This window comes from Homarus americanus, unplaced genomic scaffold (genome assembly GCF_018991925.1).
Source record: "Homarus americanus isolate GMGI-L3 unplaced genomic scaffold, GMGI_Hamer_2.0 scaffold24260, whole genome shotgun sequence".
Classification (NCBI taxonomy): Eukaryota; Metazoa; Arthropoda; class Malacostraca; order Decapoda; family Nephropidae; genus Homarus; species Homarus americanus.
Window position 1 is genome coordinate 7,594,489 of NW_024721079.1, and position 24,970 is coordinate 7,619,458.

At 39.4% G+C, this 24,970-nt stretch overlaps 1 protein-coding gene across 1 annotated transcript in view; it reads left to right on the top strand.

Annotated features, from left to right (window-relative positions):
- Positions 1–2,696: 2,696 nt before the first annotated feature.
- Positions 2,697–24,970, top strand: part of LOC121861516 (endothelin-converting enzyme homolog) — a 132,179-nt gene continuing 109,905 nt past the window's right edge. The window contains exon 1 of the mRNA XM_042359326.1: positions 2,697–2,874. Within this exon, the coding sequence (XP_042215260.1) occupies positions 2,863–2,874 (12 nt within the window). The 5' untranslated portion in view covers positions 2,697–2,862. The remainder of the gene's footprint in view (positions 2,875–24,970) is intronic.

Consider the following 24,970-nt stretch of genomic DNA (forward strand, 5'->3'; position numbering starts at 1 on the left):
AAATGCTTCTCCATCACACTAATAAAAGTTTCTCCACTACACTTAATAAAAGCTTTACCAGTATAAAAGCTCTGTAACTAAATAAAAACCACTACACTTTAAATAAAAGCTTCTCTACTGCACACTAAATCAAAGCTTCTCCACACACTAAATAAAATCTTCGCCATACTCTAAATAAAATCTTCGCCATACTCTAAATAAAAGTTTCTCCACCACACACAAAACAAAAGCTTCTCACCATACTCCACTATACTAAAAGCACACGAGGTATACAGTAAAATGGATTGGTAATTAGATTAGTGTGGAGGATATCTATTTACCCATGGAGATCGATACTGTACTATGACTAAATGAATTGACTCGAATGTCTAAATATACTAACTGATTCGATTATGTCTGGGAGGTGATTTATTTAAGTGAACGTTTTACCGTTTTGATAATGACACATATTTATTTTATAAGTCCTTTCTACTTCGACACAATATAATATGTATTTTACATTTATTTTGAAGTTTAGTTTCATTTGTATAGATCCTCAAAAGATATAGCAGGTTAAATTATTTAGTCTTGTTCGCTCATAATTATAAGTGGTTGCCTGACGCCCTGATAAACAATGTAAGTGAGTCTGATATAGATAGAGCGCATTGAATACTAAACCTTCAGTGTGCTGTAAAGGAGATTTGGTCGCTTTTCCCAGGCATAAATTTGGGTACCCATTCACAAGGCGGTCTACCGTGATCACCATTCTTGCCAAACTGCTCTTGCACCCATTAGCCTGTCAGCTCCTAATTAGACAGACCCGCCTGCTGATTGGCTACCAATGGCCACAATAGCCGATATTTGGGAATTCCGCTGTGGGCTGGTCTCGGCGTCACACCACTACAGAAGGTCCGTTTCCCTGGTACAGTATAGTCATCCCGGGACTCTCATGGCTGAAGCATACATACATACAGTATATTATACGGCACAACACAAAAGCATCTCAATCTAAGTAAATGGATCGCTATTGCAGACTTGTGTATGAGTTTAATGTAAGACCTACGTGGGGCGCGAACTAATTTTCTTAAACTCAGAAGATCAAATTTAAATGTCATAAGAAGTAATAATTAAACTAAATACAAATGTATTAGTTTTCTTGTATGGCGGTAACCTTTATTGAATAACTGGCTGGCATGGAGAGTTGTTTTATGCATTTCAAGAGTTAGGCAGAGGCTGGACTATGACTTACGATGAACATTTTGCACCATTTTTGTGAACATCATGCTTCATTATCATAAAGTTTTTTCATGTGGTTATTTTTTAATCAACACAACTATTTTTAACACATACAAGCGTTCGAAAAAGATATCCTAATATTTTCTATTAACCCAAGAAATACTGTTCACCAAATTTATGAGAATGATACAAGTGATTTATTTTATAGACTAACGATATATAGTGTACTGAACAAGGAATTTACAGAGTATAAGTTCTTTAAATACGGGCAGAGTTTTTACTGTATATCAAGACATCAGTTACTGAATATTTTCATGTCACAATTTCACTGGGGTCAAATTCTGAAAAGTTTGTATGGTGAATATTCCTCTTAACTGAAGCTGTGAGAATGAACTTAACTGAACCATACGGCCACCTGTGGTGTAATGGTCAGCATACTCGTCGCGCAAGCGATTGTACCCGAGTTCAATGCTCTGGGTGAAACTATAGGCAAGTCTCAGCCATTTGCCTCTGTATGCTCAGCAGTAATTGGGGACCTGGATGTTAATCGATTTGCTGATCGTGTTCCTGGGTAATGGTTACACAGTGCAGTTGGCGAGTTGTCCGATCTTCTCGGACTATTCCTAGACACTGGGTCAGGCAATTCGTTAACTCTTGTAGGTGTACATTTTTATAAATTTTGACGAAATAACAATATAACGTTACTGAGAGTAAGTTAGTGACATAATTATGTAATATAATTAAAATTTGCACTAAACGACTCATGGTAGTTCAGGACGTCACGTTCTCATAAAGCAATTGTATTATGACACCACAGACAAGTATGTCATTCAGTCTTTATTTTTTCACACACGCACACACATAATAGGTCGTCAAGCTCATATTATACCAGTTTTTACTAACATTGGGTAAAATGGACCTAACGGTGGTTATATCATTTGTTGATGTGTGGAGAAGTGACAAAGTGAAGAGAAGCGCGGTGGTGGATGTCGTCCATCACCGCGCTCAGCCTTAACGTTCGCCACATACCCAGCAGCCAAGGCGCTCCCTGCCGTATGGGCTACGAGTCCTGGGAATGTTTATAAGTTATAGAGGAAACTGATAAATATGTTCCTCGTGGACGTAGAAGTCTGACAGTCTATATATGACAAAGGGCCGGTTAGAGATGAATGCTCCATGAGGAGATGTGCACATGCTAGCCAGGATAGTCTACTTTCAGTAGAGTCATGACTACTGTACTACGTCAGTGGAGCAACAAGCTTGTGCGCATTATCATTGCCACATATTTCCAGATGAGTTGACACTTATATTTGTTATTTGCACAGCTTTTTGTTCCTTCTAATTTGTTGACCACATTTACGGTGAAGTATTGGGTCCACACACACTGACGTCACTATTAAAGCACTAACACCTACAGTAATCTGCTAAAAAAACAAGGATTTGCCGCGTGCGCCAACTAAGGGGATGGGGCGAGGGGAGCGGCGTCACTCAGTGTGCGTGAGGTAGTGGTGAGGGGAGTGTCTCCAGCAGCCTCATCCTCGGCATGGTCACCTTCCCGGCGCCGTGACGGACCAACCCAGGACTCCGACGGACTACACATCACACACACACCTCACCCAGTGACGTCTACGCCCCCAGTAGACCAAGATGATGACAGAGGTGAGATAAAGTTGTGGTTCTAGTTGATGCTGGAGCCGCTCCAATCCAGACGTGACCTGCTCTTCTTGGACGATGGAAACCTATCTCGGAAATCGATGCAGATTCCTTCATAGGCCATGCCTTCAGGAATGAAGTTTAAAATTTATTTTTCTTTCTCGGTTTTTGGATCTTTGGAGTGCACGGCTTCTTTCTGATACAACTATAATGTTGAAAGACCCCGTGAGCATCATCATTGTACATTTCCATTACATTGAAGAAAAAAATAATTAGGTATAGACCTTCATATTGTGCAGTAGCTGTGATGACCCATGCTGGTGTTGACCTCCCAGCTGGCTCAACCTGTCTCAACATGTTGCAGTAACCACCACCCCTTTAATGGGCACTCTGACGTCACAACAACATGCAAGAGTAGCATATTGTGTTGGCGTGTTGTAGCGGGTGGCAAGGGGAAGGGGAGTGGGGGTTGGGGGGAGGGTGAAGCAGGAGGTTTAAGGCTGTACCGTATAATTGTAAAGTTGAGGGCAGGACTAAGAGGCGGGGTGAGGGTTGGCGTGTTATTGATCTTTACCACACCTCTCATCTCTCAACTGTCTCTGTTACTATCAAGTTAGTCTGCTTCTGTGGTGTTTTGGCTTAAATGTCTGTCTGCTCGTCTGACGGTCACCTGCGTGTTTACCCTCTGCGATCTGTACCTGAGTGACTTTCCTCCAGAGATGATGATCTGAATGTGTTTACCCACGTGATATTTGAGTGAGTGATGTTTAAGCATCTGATGTTTGACTCAATTTTTGCTTCAGTGATGTTTAATTCGACTTTTGTGATGCTTGACTGAGTGTCTCTGTTTTTGTTAAGGTTAATGGAAAATTTTTATTGTTTTATTTTTTTAATGTTTGAATAAGTTTCTGTTCGTGACATTTGAACGAGTCTGTTTGAAAGTATGGTGCTTGAGTGTCTGTTTGTCATCATGGTGTGTGTGGATACGTGTCTGTCTGCATGTGAAAGTGTTTGAATGAATGCTTGCCTTCTCGCACCGTGTTTGAATAAATATCTGGATTCGTATGGTGCCTGTCTTTGCCTATAAAATCTTGTGAGTGTACTGTATGTCTGTCTGACTATACCGTATTAGAGGAGAAGAAGAAATGGGTATATTTTTATATCTTGTATGTACCATCTTTTAATTATGAACTTGTCAGATTACTGGGTGTTTTATTTACGTGTGTGTGTGTGTGTGTGTGTGTGTGTGTGTGTGTGTGTGTGTGTGTGTGTGTGTGTGTGTGTGTGTTTGTTTTGGTTCGGCGGTGTGTTTGTTTATGCTATGTGCCCACTGTCATTTACATGCAAAAATTTAGTATATGTGCGTTTTGAACGCTTATGTGTACGTTCTAGTGATGTTATGTACGTTCTAGGTTTGGTATGTGCGTTGTAGGTTGGGTATGTGCGTTCTATAGTAGTGTTGGTATGTGCGGCTAGTGTTGGTATGTGCGGCTAGTGTAGGTATGTACGTTCTAGTAATGGTATGTGCGTTCTAGTGATGGTATGTACATTCTAATGTTGGTATGTGCGTTCTAGTGATGGTATGTACATTTTATTGTTGGTATGTGCGTTCTAGTGTTGGTATGTGCGTCCTAGTATTGGTATTAACGTGACGTTGGTGTGTGGTGTAATGGTCAGCATCCTCGCCTTGCAAGAGAGCGGACCCGAGTTCGATCCTCGGGTAGGGTGAAACTGGGTGAAACTACGGGCTAGTTGTTGGCTCCATTTGCCTTGTCTACCCAGCAGTAATTAGGAACCTGGATGTTAATCGATTTGCGGATCGTATTCTGGGGTAATGGTTAGCCACTGCAGTTGGCAAGTTGTCCAGTCTTCTCGGACTATTCCTTGACACTGGGTCATGCAGCTCGTTAACTTGGGGTGTGGTTGTTGTGTTGGCGACAGCTTCTACACCTTAACAAATTCACGCCTAGGAGGCCCTTGGGCCGGCCATTCTCGATTTCGAGGGACTTCCATTATTATTGTTATAGTGATGGTATAATGTGCGTTCTAGTGAAGGTATGTGCGTTCTTGTAATGTTATGTACGCTCTAATGATGGTATGTGCGTTCTCGTGATGGTATGTGCGTTTTAGTATTATGTGCATTCTAATGTTATGTACGTTCTAGTGTTCTGTACGTTCTAGTATGAACAAAATGCTGGCGAAATATTAACACACAAACTGGAGTGCATCACCAACTTTTGAAACGCTCAACAAATTACTGTCAAATGCACAAGCAATGTTAGTGGTGTGTTACCGATACCGTAGTACGCACACATGGTATTCAAATATATGTGTGTGTGTGTGTGTTGTGTTTGTTTGTTTGTTTGTTTGTTTGTTTTGAAGGTTTTTATTGGTGTACATATGTGGAGATGCTGACGGTATTATGTTTGTATTTGACTTTACCTTTAAGAATTTATTGAACATTATATTTTTTTATGTATATCTTAGTTTGCTCACTTAATTTAAAGAATATGCATTTGTAAATAAAAGCTAAATACTGATAACTATTTATGACTTCACTTCGCATACTTCCTATACAGGCCTGAATACTACCTAGACAAACTACACAAAAGTAAATTATGTAGTAAAGTGGCAGCCGCTTGTCTAGACCATGTTATCTCTTCAGTCATGCAACTAAAATCGTTATGTTTCATGTAAACCCGAAGTCGAGCATAGGTGAACTTTGGCATACCATACCGCGTCGCACCGCATAGACACGCACACACCACGGCCAAGGAACACTGCTACCGAGAATCTGCTATTGGTCGGGTTAGCTGCACCGCTAGAGCATTCCCCCACGCATCAAGGAATTCCATCAGTCATATCAGGAAAGGTGTGCACTGAGCTGGCTAACTGTAGATAGAAACAAGTGAATAACAAAACCAGGGAACATTTTTGACAATATTTTGTAGGTAAGATATACTGTGTTACTTAAAACTGGATTCAAAGTATATATGAATCTTGAAGACTCACTTGTACATAAATTGCCAAAGTTAAGTCCTTGAAGTTCGCCTGCAAATAATACAATCTGGACTCGTTCATAATATCCTGTCCCCCTATCCTATACTTCCCCCCTCTTCCTCACGATTACTGAACTCGCGTATATTTTACACAGCTTATTGGGGTCACAGGGCAGTTATGTTTGTAAGCGTATAGCTGTATACGTCTCTGTTCAATAATTTATTACACTACAGCGAGTTTATTTTTAATTTAATTGGGTTTAAGGTCAGTGTAGAGTTTGATTGTAACATGAAGCACCATTAGTAAGAGGTGATTAGTGTGTGTGAAGTAGTATCGACTAATGTTCATCATCTTAAGAGTATTTTTAAAAGTAAATTTTCAACTTTTTCACACACTCACGACTGGGTACTACAGTAGCGGATAGCGGCAACTTTGATTGTCTTTACTAAACAATTCATACATTGGCCACTTACTAAAAGATTATTCTGCACCTTTACGGGGTTATACAATATAACACACCAGGCCAAGAAATATGATAACACCCATCACGGCTTCTGTCGCAGTGATCGTTGAGGATGGTTTCAAAGCCAAGGGTGCACAATATTTTTTTTTTACTGAGTGTACAAGGAAAAGGTAAAAAATTGTAATTGCACAAAGTTGAGTATTAATATGTTTTTTGTCTGCAGAATCTCTCCATAGATTACTTCTATAAAAAGAAATAGAAAATGAAGAGTGCTTATAACATGCACAATTAGAATATATTTTAGCTACATTAGCATATCGGAATTAAAAGTTACATGATTTCATGATTTTTATATGGTAAACATTTATTTATGGCATGTTGAATGAGTTTATGCAAAACGTTAACGCTATTGAAAAAAAATTTATATATATATATATATAATATATATATATATATATATATATATATATATATATATATATATATATATATATATATATATATATATATATATATATATATATATATGACACGTTTTGGACACAAGAAAAGAATAATTGGAGAAACAGAACAGAAGAATATCACGATCAAAACCTTGGTAGTTCACAGGACCAGTATTAAATATTAGTTGTGTGCTGGTTGACAAATGACGATACAAATCCACGTATAATATATTGTTTCACGGGCTGGTCTGAAGGTCTCCTGCTGGGGTGGTACGGAAATGTCACCAGGACACCCAGCTGATGTAACCTGTGCCTCTGTTCTCATGCAATTGAGATTTGTACACGACAGGTATGCATTAACCCTTCGTCGGCCTTTGAGCTAAGGAAACTGGTCTTAAATCTGATTACTCCCGACCCGCGTGACCGTGCATACTTAATTAGTAGTGTAATAACATGTTAGTCGCTTCACCCCAAAACAGGTGCCGTCTAGTGACACTTTACTCACTTTAATTTTCACACAGGATAATTATAATCAAGTTAGCAATTAAAGCAAAATGTAGCAATAAAAAGTACATATTACAAGAATACAAGGTTTTAATTATAATCTAAGGTTATGAATATGACTAACAACGAAATTATTAGCCGCTGCTGATTTGGAAACGGGGAAACCAACTGATCCGTCTCCTTCAAGACCCGTGGCGCTTCACGGCTCAGCTTGCAACTCAAGCTAAAACGTTAAAACATGTACCGGGAACGAGATGTTATTGTAGGGTAAAAGATAAGCCTCCTTAGTGAATGAGAGGTCACCTTAGTTAATAAGGTTTTAGTGTTATGACTAAAAGGCAAGGCACGTGGGAGAGGGTAACCTTGTAGTGAATGACTAGAGCACAGTAAATGACTAAACCTAGAGAATGAGAGTTCATCGTACTGAATAAGAGATTCTAGTGACAGACAAAGAAAAGTTGTGCATTAAAGTTCACGTGGAAAATATACGAACACAGAGCTGTACTGCAGTGTACATACATTGGCTGAGACGATAACCAACATACAGTATTGTATATAGACAAAAACTGTGGGCTGCCGAAACAACTGGTTACTGAACCGCCGCCTATTCCTGCAACTTTCATGCGATTGATTTATATGTTGGTTAAGGGAAAGAAGTGCCGGTAACTTAGGAATCTTTGATAATTCGTACCACGACTGTCAACACGTAACTTAATCAGTATTACCAAACCTAGTTTCTCCTCGCTCATTTTCCTAACCTAGTCTAACCTGACCCAGCCCACCCTAACTTAACCCAATATAACTTTCTTAATCCACCTTAAACTTACCTAGATCATAGCCGGTCCACGGAGACTTCTGGCTTAATATTCACCCAGTTTACACTTCACGGAAACATCCTTGAGTTGGAGGTGTGGTGGGGAGAAGTGACTGAGTTATTACATTAACGAGCCATTGTTTGGACAGGCTGTTGGTCAAGCGCCATCAAAACTCGGGTTATAAATTTTAGAGCGCCTTCACACACACACACACACACACACACACACACAGAGGACCTCGTGTGGTGACGCAGTAGTGTGTAGGAATCCCCTTTCAAATGTTTACAGCATAAATCTACAGCAGCTGTTCTTAACGTGACCTCTTGCCTAACGTGTAATGTGTTGATAGAGATATAGTGAAGTAGTGTGGCTTTTATTTAGTCCGTCTCTCTCGTTTGTTACAAGCATCTGAGTTTTCCCAAGAGACTTGATTCTCGAGAGAAATCTCAAAATATATAGTTTGGATGGAAATAATAATGTGTGGGTGGGGATATTTACACAAATATAGAAATTATTATTAAAACCATTATTACACGTAGAGAATATTCCTATGTGCATTTCCCTACACTGCATGCACTAGGCTCGGTGCAGACTCATAATAGAGACAAGTTAGCGGGTGTGGGGTGGTTATGACCATTAAGCAACAGCGCAGAATCAACGTGAGTGTTTACAAGCATTCATGGTTGCTATGGTGACTGTGAGCTTGGTGTACAGTACATCATACATGCCTGCCAGTGTTAGTGTAGCCTCTCCCAGGAGTGGACTAGAGTAGAGCAAGCACTATTATAACTGACACCGTGTTCCAAGGCAGCTCTAGTGTAAACACCCAGAACAGTGTGAAAATGTATATCATTTATAAGCAAGAAGGAAGAAATGTATCTTTATTAAGCAAACATACGAAGAGTGATTTTCGGTGGAAATGAAAATAAAATTCGCTCGAAACTCGTCAAAATATATAGGAAAAACCTATTTTTAATATCAAATAAAGACCGGTGTGGCACTATAAGTTGACCTCTTTTTTTAACTTAAGTAGAACGAACCAAACCTGTCCTGAGAATATTATATATATATATATATATATATATATATATATATATATATATATATATATATATATATATATATATATATATATATATATATATATATATATATTGGTTTAGTTATGTCAGATTACATGATTTAGGAGGGATTGGTTGGTTCACTTACCCTTATTTTATCCATTTGGCTGCGGGATGTTATCCTAAGCTGAATAAAATCGTCTGGCAGTAGATCAGATTAAAATGATAAGTGCGGAAATGGAAGCAAAAGGTTTAAACTATACACGGCAGCCCTCCACTGCCAGACGGCCTTCATTATCACTCGATTTTTTTTCGTTTTCCAACACCCGATTACTGCTAATAAAAAAATATATTTTTCTATGCCAAAAAAAATCATTAGTACAGTTAAGGTTAAGCAAATGAAACCAGACCTTGGCTGTTGAAATTCCTAGATGCTAAGTGAGTGCCCGAGTTACACCGAAATTTTGAAATAGATAAGTGTGATAGAACGATCCCTACTTACAGTACACCACTGTTATTGAAAAAAAAAATCGCAGTGCGTTTTGATTACGAGTGGAAGCTTTGATGACACTATTGGATAAAGTATGGAATTAGGACTTTTGATAAGCGCTGCGAAACGTAACTTTTATGTGTGTAAATAAATGAAGGTGTAATACTATACATAAACTGGCAGAGGGTGGCGCCGTGACAGCCTCATCTACAACGGTCCAAACACAACTTAGACTATTGTACTGTTGACTGTTGCCGTCTTGGTGATTCAGATGATTTTGTTAAAAATCGAAATGCGTAGCTGTTAATGATACGATGTAGTAATGTAATCAACTGCCTCAATTATCACGTCTAAAACACACACACACACACACACACACACACACACACACACACACACACACAGTTACAATTACTTTTCGTAACTATTATTCGCCTATAACAAAAATAATTCATGATTCTTGAGATGTGTCATAAAATTAATAATCATTTCGTCCTTTTTATTTCTTTTTTAATGCTAACATGTTGAAGAAAATGAATCAATCTTGTCAGGCTTTCATAACAAATGACAAACACAGTATTAGTGATGAAATAATTCTTAAATAGTAGTTTAAATTGCAGTTCTTCTAATACACTTGCCGTTTATCTAATTTTAATTCAACAGCTTATTACAGGATGGATAATTAGAGCTTTGGGGATTCTAAAAGGTAAATTTCAGTCCACCACCAACTTTTACGCGCGCGCACGCGCGCACACACACACACACACACACACACACACACACACACACACACACACACACATATATATATATATATTTTTATGAAAATCGATTTATCTCAATATTCTGGGTAAAATAGTATCCGGGTTTTTCTTGCTCAATGAATGTGTGTGTTGAGTTGACGCCATTTCAGTCGTAGGTTGTAATTTTAGATTTCTACCATATCATCATACTGTCCGTGCTTTAACACCTTTGAGAGATAATTAAAAGCTGGGTTAAATCCACGTTGGCGGGGACTACTGACACGCTCCTGGAAGTCGAGCGATGAGGAGTGTTGAGTGTTCGTTGTACCTAACCTGACGTTAACTGTATATACCTATCCTGACGTTAACTGAATCTGATATTACGTTAACTGTCACTGACCTCTAACGTTAACTGCGTCTGAACCCAGTTAAAGGCTTCAAAGGGGTACCCAATAAACTAGCCTCCTTCAGCAGGGCAAATCTAAAAAAGAAAATTAATGTTAAATCTCATTTGTGTCTGTCTACTTTGCTGAATAGAATTATCAAGAACGTCTCACTGTTATTATTCGTCAACTTTACCCAATGGAATTATGATGAACGTGTCATTGGTCTGTCACTAAGTATTGGGTAGTGTTGAGGCACAGAGAGAGGACCTAAACAGATAGTGTGGTGACGCGCAGGCCAACTGTTGACCAAATACTCACCGCTTTACTCTTTATCCCTCCTCCTCTTCCTCACTCCTGATCTTCCTCGCCTCTTTCTTCTTTTTTTATTTATCATATTTTTATTCTTCTTTGTCTCTTTGTTTGACCTCTGACGTAGAAAATAAATTAAGCAGTGTCCTTATTCGAATCGCCGTTAAAAAAAGCGATGATATGTTTTTTTCCGTCGTAGAAAGTTAAGTTTAATTTAATAAGTTTACTGGACGATAATAACTTTTTTATGATAACTAACACAAATATTACGTATACCTTAAGCTGCTTAATATACAGTAGCTAAAACAACTATCTGTGCAGGTGGGGGTCGATATGCTCCGAAATTTTAAGTGTGACTAGTGACAGCCATCATATACCAAAATTGATCGCCCATGGTCTCATATTGTTTTCCACAAAGCATGCATAGATAGTTGTTTTAGCTACTGTACATGATTTATTTATTTTGTCAGTGTTTGTACGACTAAGGTGTTCTATGGATAATGTTTTTTAACCTGGAGAAATTCTTACGGACTCGGCTATATTTAGGTCTTGCCGGTGTGTGTGTGTGTGTGTGTTTTCAGCCATCTTAAATATATTGGTAAAAGACTGGAAAAGGTGAAAACAAAATGCTGTATTATTTTTCTTCTTTGTCTCTCACCATCTTTATCCGGTTCTCTCCTTCCCCTTTATATACCTCGTACCCTTTCATCTCTCTGTAAGCCTACTGGAGCTCTTTCTCTCTCTCACTAAGCTCACGGGAACTTTTTTAATGCTCTCTCTCACTGTTTCAGTTTTGAACCCCTCGAGTCATTCCCTTTACGCTCATTTTTTTCTTTCTTCCTCCATGACCATTTATTTTTGGTCTTGGTAGGTCAGAGATCAAGGTCACCATCTGGTCAGAGCTAATTCGGGCATCTTGTAAACTATCGCGTGCCCTTTGACCTTTTTCAGAAGACCTATGACCATGTTAGTCACCTCTAATGTTATACCGGTATGTCTTTTATTATCTGTGAACCTACATGTAAACAGTAGACTCCAGGAAATTATTTTAGCGTATTATAATATTAATTTAACCATGAGACACACACACACACACACACACAGTAGGCTACATAATACTGTACGTGCTAAAATCTATCTCGGTCGGATACACACACACACACACCTGCAGGGTACATGTGCTACATATATACTGTACGTGCTAAAAGCTTACTCGGTCACACACACACACACACACACCTGCAGGCTACATATACGTGTTAAAATCTAACTCGGTCGGATACAGTATATTCTCACGTAATAACTGGCTAGTGAGAATATAACACGATTTACCCCCAACAAACAAACTGTTTACCTTGGCACAATGGGATTGCTATGACGTCATAAAAAGTACGCCCTACAAAAAAAAAATACAGAAGCACTTGTAATACAGTATTTGTATTTTAATGAAACTATTGAACTGTGGGATACAATTGTGTTGTATTTTACTGTGAAATGAACCAGGTCGGTGAAAGGTTGGTCAGGAGGATAGATTTTTATTCGGTGGCGGGATTGAGCGGTAACTAATGTCCAACTTTTGACTGGTGTTGATAGTTAATTCAACCTCGTCTCGCCTGCCTCCCTGGAACACCTGTTGGTCATATCTGTGTTGGTAGTTAACTTGATTGAGAGGAAAGATACATTTGTTGGAGTGATGATGTTATATTACTGTGGCTCGACATTTAACTGTTTTAAGGGTACATGATCGAAATAAATACACAAGTCATGCACAGTTATAATTACAAATAACATTAGTCGCCAACAACCTAACCTCACCTATCCTACCTTACCCTCATCCCCCCAAATAGCGTTAGGATGGTTAATCTTCAGGTGAAATAAGCTGGGATGGAGATTCTTCAAGCGATATACCAAGTATATCTTATAGCGAGTGACAAATAGAGCGTTGACTGTGTGGCTACCGCCGCTGACATGACACTACACTAGTTGACATGCGCCTGCCTGCTGTATCAATTCATTTTTTTTCATTTGGAGTGAATGAAATTAATTAATCGTCCGTGTGTATTTGTTAATGTGTGTGTGTGTGTGTGTGTGTGTGTGTGTGTGTGTGTGTGTGTGTGCGCGTGTGTGTGTGTGTGTGTGTGTGTGTGTGTGTGTGTGTGTGTGTGTGTGTGTGTGTGTGTGTGTGTGTGTGTGTGTGTGTGTGTGTGTGTGTGTGTGTGTGTGTGTGTGTGTGTGTGTGTGTGTGTGTGTGTGTGTGTGTGTGTGTGTGTGTGAGTGTGTGTGTGTGTGTGTGTGTGTGTGTGTGTGTGTGTGTGTGTGTGTGTGTGTGTGTGTGTGTGTGTGTGTGTGTGTGTGTGTGTGTGTGTGTGTGTGTGTGTGTGTGTGTGTGTGTGTGTGTGTGTGTGTGTGTGTGTGTGTGTGTGTGTGTGTGTGTGTGTGTGTGTGTGTGTGTGTGTGTGTGTGTGTGTGTGTGTGTGTGTGTGTGTGTGTGTGTGTGTGTGTGTGTGTGTGTGTGTGAGTGTGTGTGTGTGTGTGTGTGTGTGTGTGTGTGTGTGTGAGTGTGTGTGTGTGTGTGTGTGTGTGTGTGTGTGTGTGAGTGTGTGTGTGTGTGTGTGTTTTATCATTCCCTGGTGTTGGTCTGAGCTAAACAGATGCGTCACACTTAAAGGGTTGAAGTTTAATAGATGTTAATTGTGTGTTCCTTCACCCTCCTTTTCCTTCTAATTTTCTTTCTCTTCTTCCTCTACATCCTCCCCTTATTATCTTCCTCCTCTTCTTCCCTGTCTTCCTCCTCCTCTTCATCTAGCTTATCCTTCTCCCTTTCTTCCTCTTCTACCTCCTCCTCCTTTTCTTCCTTCTCTTCCTCTTCTACCTCCTCCTCTTTTCTTCCCCCTCTTCCTCTACTTCCTCCCCCTCTTTTCTTCCTCTTCATCTCACCCAACCTATCCTAACCAAACATAATCTAACCTAACCTAACCATCTGCCCTAATTATATATACTGTTAGTCTATGGTTTTATCATGTGTGTGTGTGTGTGTGTGTGTGTGTGTGTGTGTGTGATTGTTTGCTTGTTTATGTGTGTGTATCTATCTATCTATCTCTGTGCGTGCGTGTGTGTGTATGTATGTATGTATGTGACTGTGTTTATGTCTGTCGGTCTGTTTGTGTCTACGTGTGTGTCAGACATGTAATAAACAAGCTGGGGAATTCGTTTAAAAAATTGTGATTGGTTGTCGACTCTCCATGACGTTCTCCTGTGATCTCGCTAATTGGTCAGCAGCGTTGCCCAGGTGTTATTATTGATCGCGTCGTGAGAGTCTGTTTACCTCCGGCCAGTTGCCACTTTGTCTGATTGTTCATTAAGATGATTAACGACACTTTAAAGACCCCTCAGGTATGAAGACCTCCCTCAGCTGGTTAAAGACTCACTTAGCACCTGGCTAATAAAGACTCAATCAGCAGCTGGATAATAAAGACTCAATCAGCAGCTGGATAATAAAGACTCAATCAACAGCTGGATAATAAAAGACTCAATCAACAGCTGGATAATAAAAGACTCACTCAGCAGCCGGATAATAAAGACTCAATCAGCAGCTGGATAATAAAAGACTCAATCAGCAGCTGGATAATAAAGACTCAATCAGCAGCTGGATAATAAAAGATTCACTCAGCAGCTGGATAATAAAGACTCAATCAGCAGCTGGATAATAAAAGATTCACTCAGCAGCTGGATAATAAAAGACTCACTCAGCAGCTGGATAATAAAAGACTCACTCAGCAGCTGGATAATAAAGACTCACTCAGCAGCTGGATAATAAAAGACTCACTCAGCAGCTGGAAAAATTAAGTCTCCACCTCACTGCTGCACAATACCATAACCCGTCTCTATGACCCACATGTTTCACCCTACATACGGGCCCTGCACTCGCGTTTAACCCATTAAATATGACCCACACATGGCTGCGATCATCTGAAGATTAACCACCCCAATACTATTTGGGTGGATGAGATTAGGTTAACGTTAGGGTGTTTAGGTTAGGTTTGGTTAGTTTAGGTTAGGCTAGCGTTAGGGTGTTTAGGTTAACGTTAGGGTGTTTAGGTTAGGTTTGGTTAGTTTAGGTTAGGCTAGCGTTAGGGTGTTTAGGTTAGGTTTGGTTAGTTTAGGTTAGGTTTAGGGTTTGGTTAGTTTAGGTTAGGCTAGTTGTTTAGGTTAACGTTAGGGTGTTTTTAGGTTTGGGTTAGTTTAGCGTTAGGGTTGCTAGTTTAGGTTTTAGGGTGTTAGTTTAGGTTAGGCTAGCGTTAGGGTGTTTAGGTTAGGTTTGGTTAGTTTAGGTTTTAGCGTTAGGGTGTTTAGGTTAGGTTTGGTTAGTTTAGGTTAGCTAGCGTTAGGGTGTTTAGGTTAGGGTTTGGTTGTTTAGGTTAGGTTTGGTTAGTTTAGGTTAGGGCTAGCGTTAGGGTGTTTAGGTTAGGTTTGGTTAGTTTAGGTTAGGCTAGCGTTAGGGTGTTTAGGTTAGGTTTGGTTAGTTTAGGTTAGGCTAGGTTAACGTTAGGGTGTTTAGGTTAGGTTTGGTTAGTTTAGGTTAGGCTAGCGTTAGGGTGTTTAGGTTAGGTTTGGTTAGTTTAGGTTAGGCTAGCGTTAGGGTGTTTAGGTTAGTTAGGTTGTTTAGGTTAGGTTTGGTTAGTTTAGGTTAGGCTAGCGTTAGGGTGTTTAGGTTAGGTTTGGTTAGTTTAGGTTAGGCTAGCGTTAGGGTGTTTAGGTTAGGTTTGGTTAGTTTAGGTTAGGTTAGCGTTAGGGTGTTTAGGTTAGGTTTGGTTAGTTTAGGTTAGGCTAGCGTTAGGGTGTTTAGGTTAACGCTAGGGTGTTTAGGTTAGGTTTGGTTAGTTTAGGTTAGGTTTGGTTAGTTTAGGTTAGGTTAGCGTGGTGCATCTTTAGGTGAAATAATCTGCCTACGATGCCTATACTTTTATACAACCCATACATAGTTAACGTAGATGTGGTCTGTTGTACGAGTTACATAACAAAGGACGCCAAGTTAATCATAATGTGCATATTTACTGGAGTTATGAACGCTGGCTTTTATGTGTACAGTGTGTACACATCTCTTGTGAACTCGTCATGCATTTAAAAGATATTGCGTTGGTCTGTACACATTTGCTTTTATTTATACTCAAGTTGTGTTCATTGTTATACCTATGTATGTACGTATGTTTATGTGTATGTATTTGGCACTGTAACACGGTGAGCATACAACACCGCTCACCACAACACACCACACCCCTGGATGGTCAATGTCCTGTGGTGTGCCGTCGACAAACGATCATTGTCTCTCAGTGGAGCATGTTGGTGGCGAGTGACGACCCTCTGAGAGTCGGGCACTGTACTGTGCTGTGCTGTGCTGTGAGGGTGAACTGTCATCCCGGGCGTAAAGCATAACACCAGAAAATGATCACTCTACACAGTGTACAGTATAGCGAATTAATTTGATTTTTAATTTTTCCGGGGACATCACCTAGCTTATTGTGCGCACCATACCCATTATGTGTGCCGTCATTATGATGTAGTCTTAATGGTAATACAATAGAGGAAGTAATAAGAATTAACAACTGAACATCTACTCTACTAAACTGTGCCCTTTGCCATACTCACAGCCCTGAAAACTTGTTGAAGATACTCCTTATCCTCATTTCTTGCTCTTGATATCCTCAACTCGTATCGTGTCAACTCTGCCTCTGTCCAATCTTAGGTTGAGTCTGGACACCTGGAGGAAGAGGAAGGAGAAGGTGGGTGGTTTTGTAGGTAAGGGAATATGATTAAATAAGATATTAGAGATGTCTTATTAATTTGAAAACATTCATAACTGATACAACATCATCCTCTCGACCCCCCTTTCCCCACAAAAAAGGGGTCACACCCTCAATTACCTGTGAATAAGATATCAGATCCTGTCGCCTTCTCTGGTCCCACACAATACCTTCTTGACATGACTCCAATAAAACTGTCATTTCCCACGCGTGAACACTCAATAGAAAACGGAGGCTTTGACTCTACTGTATATGCTAGCAGCAACCAGCCTGGCCGGCCACCACCACCACTGCCACCAGCAGCAGTAATAGTAGTAGTGTGCGGAATTGAGGTCATTATTTACACAAACATGGAGGAACAGATCGATGTGTTTATTGTCGTCACCACCTCCTCTCCCCTCCCCTCCCCTCAAACACAACACAACACTTACACAAACACACAAAAACAAACACAAACGGACGCTCATATACTTACAGTACACATACATAATACTGGTTGCCCTCGTGTAACGAGGATGACCGGCCCAAGGGCCACCTAGGCGTGAATTTGTTTAAGGTGTAGAAGCTGTCGCCAACACAACAACCACGCCCTAAGTTAACGCGTTGCATGACCCAGTGTCAAGGAATAGTCCGAGAAGACCGGACAACTCGCCAACTGCACTGGCAAATCGATTAACATCCAGGTCCCCAATTACTGCTGGGTAGACAGAGGCAAATGGCGTAAAGAACTTTGCCCATAGTTTCACCCTGCCCAGGGATCAAACCCGGGACCGCTCGCTTGCTAGGGGGAGCAAGCTGACCATTATTACACCACAGGTCGCCATAGTTACATAGTACATTCACATAAACACACACACACATTAATTCACGCGTATAATATTCCTCGTAACTATAGTTCTGACAGTAAGAGTTAGATCATTCTTACACCAGGAGCTGACAGTCAAAGTTGGACCACTAATCAAACGTACTATACATCCTTTTATTGGATATGTTAATGTAAAAACCCTGAGTGGAAACTGTGCTGGATTTTGATAAAGGAAACGTCAGAAGTTAACTACGCTTGATATTGTTAGATTAAACTGCTCAAGATTTTGTTAAAAGTAAACGTCCCGAGAGGAAATTGCTCAGGATTTGGTTTGCGTAAACTGGGATGCATTTTGTTCGAGTAAACTGCGCCAGGTTTTGTCTGTTAAAGTAAACGACCTTAAAGTTAACTGCGCCGGATTTGGTTTGAGCAAATCACTGGATTCTGTTTGGGTAAAACTGTGAGGAATTTTGTTAGCGTAACCGTCCTTGTTATCTACGCTGGATTTTGTTAATAAACTGCGCCATATTTCATACCAGGAACTCATCAAGCTGGTGAACAAAAGAACAATGTAAACAATACAATACACAGCGCATGGGAGACGGACTATAACGAAAGGCTAACTAACACCAACATTGTTTAGTGCGTTTATTAAAATTATATAGAGCTCGGAAAATAAATCAAGGGTACGATGCAAATGTGTGAAGTATAAACACTGAAAAAAATTAATGAGATGATTCAGTATGTATATCATGGACTGGTTTTATACAGTACTGTTTGTTTCTTTATTTTTTGTTGTTGTTTATGTACATCTCGAGATAACGGAGCCATATTTGTAAATAATGAAACCAGATTTTTTTTTCAATTAGTTTGGGAACTTTATATTAGTTACAGCTATATTTAGTCACATTGTAATCAGGTGAAACTTAGGCATCCTAGTTTTATTTTTTACCTGAAGAATAATCATCACTATCGTTAACCTAACCTAATTCTCCTTCCCCCAGGTAGCATTAGGGTATTTAATCATCTGGTGTGTCTAATCATTAAGTTAAATACCTTAAAACTAACTTAACCTCACCTGACTGGACCTAACCTAACTCGTCCAGGTAACGTTATGGTCATTTATCTTAAGGTGAAATAAGCTGGAGGGACAATAATCTTCTGGTTTAAATTTTGTTTTGCTTCCTCCGTGCGTCTTTATATATAATTTATATCCTTGTTATAATACACAGATGGCAAGGAAAATACAAAAAAATGGATAGAATATTAAACAATAGTTGGGGTTTTATTGTACTGTGTGTGTGTGTGTGTGTGTGTGTGTGTGTGTGTGTGTGTGTGTGTGTGTGTGAGGTGCCTCCACAAAAAAAATTATAAATTTAACCTATGATATAAATGCAGATGTAGCTCATTTACTATCAGTTCTTATTTCCACCAGAGATAAACCATTTATCAGTTTCCGCTAGAAGTAAATCATTATATCAGTCCTATTCATTGACAACTGGGACAACTTTTACGGCAGAAGGGACCTTTATGCTAGGGATGGGGTGCATCTGTCTAGGGAAGGGTTGAAAACCCTGGCTGGTTCTCTCGAGAGGGCAGTTCAAAAGATGTCTTTAAACTGCTAAGAGAACATATGAGCACGGGGGTGAAGGAGACTGCAGTGGGAGCGGGTAAACAAAGTGAAAGGTTACATGGAAATAGTGCTAGGAATTATGGCAAAACTAAATTAAGCAGGGAGTTAAAACATAAACGCGACAAAGAGAGGACTCAGAATACGACTAACTTAAATGTCTACTACACAAACAGTAGAAGTATGAGAAACAAAATAGATGAAATCAGGGCGTTGGCATGTACCGAAAAAATCGATATAATAGCATTCACCGAAACATGGATAAACCTAGACTCACGTGAGTTACCTGTCGAATACCAAATTGCAGGTTACAAATTATTCCATACCGATAGGCAGATTAGGAAAGGAGGGGGAGTAGCAATCTTTGTCAGGGATAATCTGAAGTGTGAAATAAATAAGGTAATAAAAACAGAACGGAATACAAAAACAATTTGGATAGAACTAATCGATGGTAGGGAAAAAATAATCACAGGAGTAATGTATGGACCTCCTAATCTTGATATAATTAATGAGCGACTTATTTGGGATGAAATGCGCAGGGCTTCCATACATAGCAAAGTCTGTATACTGTAGTTGGCGACTTTAACTTTAGCCAAATAGATTGGATTGACCTTACGGGTAACTCAGAATCAGAGGATTTTCTTGAAACAATCCAGGACTGTTTCCTAAGCCAATATATAACCGAACCCACCCGGGGTAATAATATACTCTATTTAGGTCTGCAAAACAGAGAAAACCTCATTAGTAATGTCGAGGTAGGGAACGAACTTGCTAACAGCGATCACAAAGAAATTAGATTCTAGCTAGAATTGCAGGGCAGCCGCAAGCAAAATTCCACTAAAGTCCCAGATTTCAAAAGGGTAAACTTTGATAGTTTGAAGAGGCAGCTGAGAGAAGGGGTATCACGCTTGGGGGTGAACTACATTACCTCACCTGAGGTGACCTCTCACAATGTACCCACAGAGGGCGACCTCACCTTACCGGGAGACCTGATAACGAGGTCTGAGGTTGCCGATTTCCACAACAATTTAAATAATCAATTTAAATAATGAGTTACTTAATGCACAAAGGCAGAACATACCGTTCAGAAAACTCAGATCAAACAACACTGACTTTAAATGGATAAATGATTATTTAAAGAATATTATTGGACAAAGGAAGGCTATGGGTAGGAGAATAAATCGTGGTGAAGTCTACCTCCGAGATTATTATAAGGTATTGGCAGGTAGGGTTAAGACCGAGATAAGAAAAGCAAAGAGGAATAATGAACTGAAGATAGCAAGGGAGGCGAAGGCAAACTCCAAGGGATTCTATCAAATGTATCAAACTAAAACATGAGAAAAGATTGGACCAATATAGTCAGATACCGGCGAGCTAACTGATAACGACAGAGAAATGAGCAATAATCTGAATAAATATTTTTCAACAGTTTTCACCACCTAAAATTTAAATATGATACCTGTGGCACCAACTCTATATAGGGATAGTGAAGAAAATAAATTAAGCGAGATAGTAGTGACTAGTAACGATGTTAGTAAGCAAATAGACAAACTAAAGCCTAATAAGTCACCAGGTCCCGATGAGATATTTGCCAGAGTATTAAAGGAATGTAAGGAAGAGCTTAGTATGCCCTTAGTAAAGTTGTTTAACATGTCCTTAAAAACGGGTGTAGTACAGGTTGACAAACCTTTATCCGAAATTCCGAAAAGCTCTGAAAACCGAAAGTTTTTTTGTGGGGCTTTTTTTTTTTTACATGGATTAGCCCACCCGGGCATAGATCATTGACCCACATCAGGGTCTGGGGGGCGAAAATGTAATAGTAATAATAATTATAATAATAATTATTCATAGTAAATAACATTTTTAATAAAAATACACCAAAATAAAATAATATGATAACATTAATAATAATAATATTTAATAATAAAATTAATAAAAATAACAATAATACAGGAGTATTGTAATAATAAAATAATAATAATAATAATAATAAAGAAATACAAGAATGAAAAAAAGATCAAAAGTGAGAAACACGACCTAGACCTATGAATTATTATTATTATTATTATTATTATTATTATTATTATTATTATTATTATTATAATTTTTATTATATTTTCGCCCCCCAGGCCCTGATGTGGGTCAGAGATCTATGCCCGGGTGGGCTAATACACATTAAAAGAAAAAAAAATTCTGAAAACCGAAAAATTCCTTAATCCGAAATTCCTCTGGCCCCAAGGATTTCGGATAAGGGATTGTCAACCTGTACCAGAATCCTGGAGGATAGCGAATGTAATACCGATTTTCAAGACGGGAGATAGATCACTATCCTCTAACTACCGACTAATTGTAGGCAAATTACTGGAAGCAATCATTTTAAACTATTCAAAATCACCTAGAGAAGCACAAGTTGATCAATGATTCCCAACTTGGCTTCACAAGAGGGCGTTCATGCCTACCTAATCTACTAACATTCTTTTCATCTGTTTTCGAATCAGTGGACGAGGGGCACAATTATGATGTGGTATATCTCGACTTTAGCAAAGCCTTCGAAAAAGAGCCCCCCCCACGAAAGACTAATAAGAAAAGTGGAGGCTCATGGCATTAAAGGAGATATTCTAAAATGGATTAGGGCGTGGTTACAGGACAGGAAACAGCGAGTGAGCACTAACGGCACTAAATCCCATTGGAGCAATGTCACTAGTGGAGTTCCCCAAGGCTCAGTACTTGGACCATTATTATTTATTATATACATGAACGACATAGATATCGGTGTAGACAGCAACATAAGTAAATTTGCTGATGACACTAAAATAGGAGGTGTAATTAAATCTGACGATGACTCAGCAAAACTACAGGAAGATGTAAGCAAATTTTTCGAATGGTCTGAAAAATGGCAGATGAGATTCAGTGTGAACAAATGTAAAGTACTCAGTATAGGAGATTAAACAGGGAAACCAGATACCAGATGAACAACGATGTTATTGAGAAATCCGACTGCGAGAAAGATTTAGGAGTAATGATAAGTAGGAATCTTAAGCCAAGTAAACAATGTGTATTTGCTCGAAACAAGGCTAATAGAGTACTTGGGTTTATACAAGGGAGTGTTAGTTACAAGACTAGCGAGGTCATCTTAAAACTGTATCTTGCGCTTGTGAGATCCCACTTGGATTAAGCAGTTCAATTCTGGTCACCGTATTACAGAACGGATATAGAATCCTTGGAAAGAATTCACAGAAGAATGACAAGAGTAATCCCGGGCATTAGGAACCTTGAGTACAGAGACAGGTTAAAGCTTCTTAATTTGCACTCCCTCGAGAGACGTAGAGTGAGGGGCGATATGATCGAGGTGTATAAATGAAAGTCAGGGCTGAACAAAGGGGACATTACAAAGGTACTCAAACTATCCAACCAGGAGCGAACTCGTAACAATGGTTTTAAATTAGACAAATTTGGATTTAGGCGCGAAATAGGTAAACATTGGTTTGGAAAGAGTAGTGGATGAGTGGAACAAGTTACCAAATATCATCATTAACTCGAATATGCTGGATAGCTTCAAACATAGGTTGGATGGATATATGAGCAATAGGGGTTGGGTGTAAATGGGACTGCCCAGTATGGGCCAATAGGCCCGCTGCAGTTTCCTCCATTCTTATGTTCTTAATAAGTTGCCGGTAAAAAACAAGTTCATATACCAGTAAAAGATAAGGTTGTATCAGTACCGGGTGTTATCAGCGGGGAGGGGTGAAGCACTCTCTCTCCCTCACTTACTGTACACAGTGTTTACCGCGCGTTGTCATGGTAGTGGAGGGTGTTATGCATACTGTACGGTATAAGTCACTCCTGTACCCGGATCGTCAGTTGAGTTCTGTAGTTTATTAGTTACCTCGTGAACGCTTTGACGGACTGACTGATTCACTGAGGGTATTATTTTTTTTCTCCCGCGCTCTCGGATCCCTGTTGTGGGTCCTCATTGTGCCTCAGTTCCGCGTACCTAGCATTCCTTATTACGCAACTTATGATCGATCCACGGTGACCCTTGTTCTTCCGTAACTGCAGAGGTTGGGACAACATCTAGGGAGGCGATATAAAGTCAATCTAGATATTTATGTATTTTGGGGGTTCAATGTCTGTGTTTGATATTTAGCCAGCGCTTGTGTTTTTTAAATCTTCGTATAAGGAACAAGAGTGGCAGTTTTTGCGGTACGTGTGTGTTTCTCTTTAATTGTTTACAAAAACAGGAATGTCAGAGTTTTTATATTTGTGTGAGGACTAAAAGTAGATATAGCACAGTAATTATCTAGCGTCCAGTATACATGGAGTCAGTGTGGCTGGCGATGCATTCGAGGCTTTAAGTTAGGTGGTCCATTCTGTAATCAGCGACAGTTAGATCAGGAGCTGAGTGCTATATCCTCTTGCCTGCTGCACCCCATGATTGTTACATTCAGCTACAAGTAAAAAAGAATTCCTCACCCGCATTTTTTTTTTATTATTCGTCAGGTCAGAATTGGCGTTACACCTGGCTGACTGGTCACAAGAAAAAATCACGGATCACCTAAGATTACCCCAGCTTCTTTCACCTTAAGATTAACCACCCTAACGCTAACCTAACTTAACCTAACCCTGCTCATTTCACCTAAGACTATCCCAGCTTAATTCACCTTATAATTAACCACTCTAATGCTATCCTAATACTAACGTAACTTAAACCCAGTTCATCTCACCTTAAGTTTTACAACCATAACGCCCCCCCCCCCACCGTAGCGTTAGGGTGTTAATCATCAGCTGAAATAAACCAGGGAAGCTAATATTCAGGTGATGCAAAATAATATGCTCTTGTTTAGCTAGGTTTGATTAGGTTAAATTTGTTTAGGTTAAGTTTGGTTAGGCTTGGTTTGGTTACGTTAGGTTAGATTAGGTTAAATACGTTAAATTTCTCCCCACTACACCAAAACTCTTATATAATTCTTTAATTACGACACGAAAAGTAAATGAAGTTAAGGCTGAAATTGCATTGTCTTAACTAGGAGTAACCGGCGGCCGTGTCTTATCCCAAGTTACGAGCGGAATGTAATGAACTTGGGGAAACGAATCTTTGAGAATCTTGCTCATGTCCTAATGGTTCTTCTGGGTTACTGTAGGTGTGTTGAAACGAGTGGAGAGGAAGTGAACAAGAGTGGAATTTTAGGAACGAACTGAAAAATAGACGTTGGTAATATCATAGGCGAGTTGGTAATATCGTAGGCGAGACATGACCCATTGTTACTATACTATTACCCGCTTTATATTATTATTACCATAGTAGTATTGTTGTTGTTATTAGTACTATTATTATTATAACTAAAAATACCATTGTTCTAAATGCAGTAGATTTAGATTCACTCTTGAATATATTTGGTTTAGCTGTTCCCGTGAATTAAGTAAGGGGGGGGGGGGGCTGTTGTAACTGGATATGACAGTTTAATTAAAAAAAAGAGATAATGGAAATTTGCTTAAATGTAAACTGGGTAGTGTTTGTTTCATGGTGTAATATTTACCATAAAATCTCAAAGTAAAAGGCTTCTTATGAGGAGGAGGAAAACTCATAAGGTACTGACCGCCTGTTCGCATAATCCCTATAGCCTCATGACTGTACAGTATATAAATTTGGGG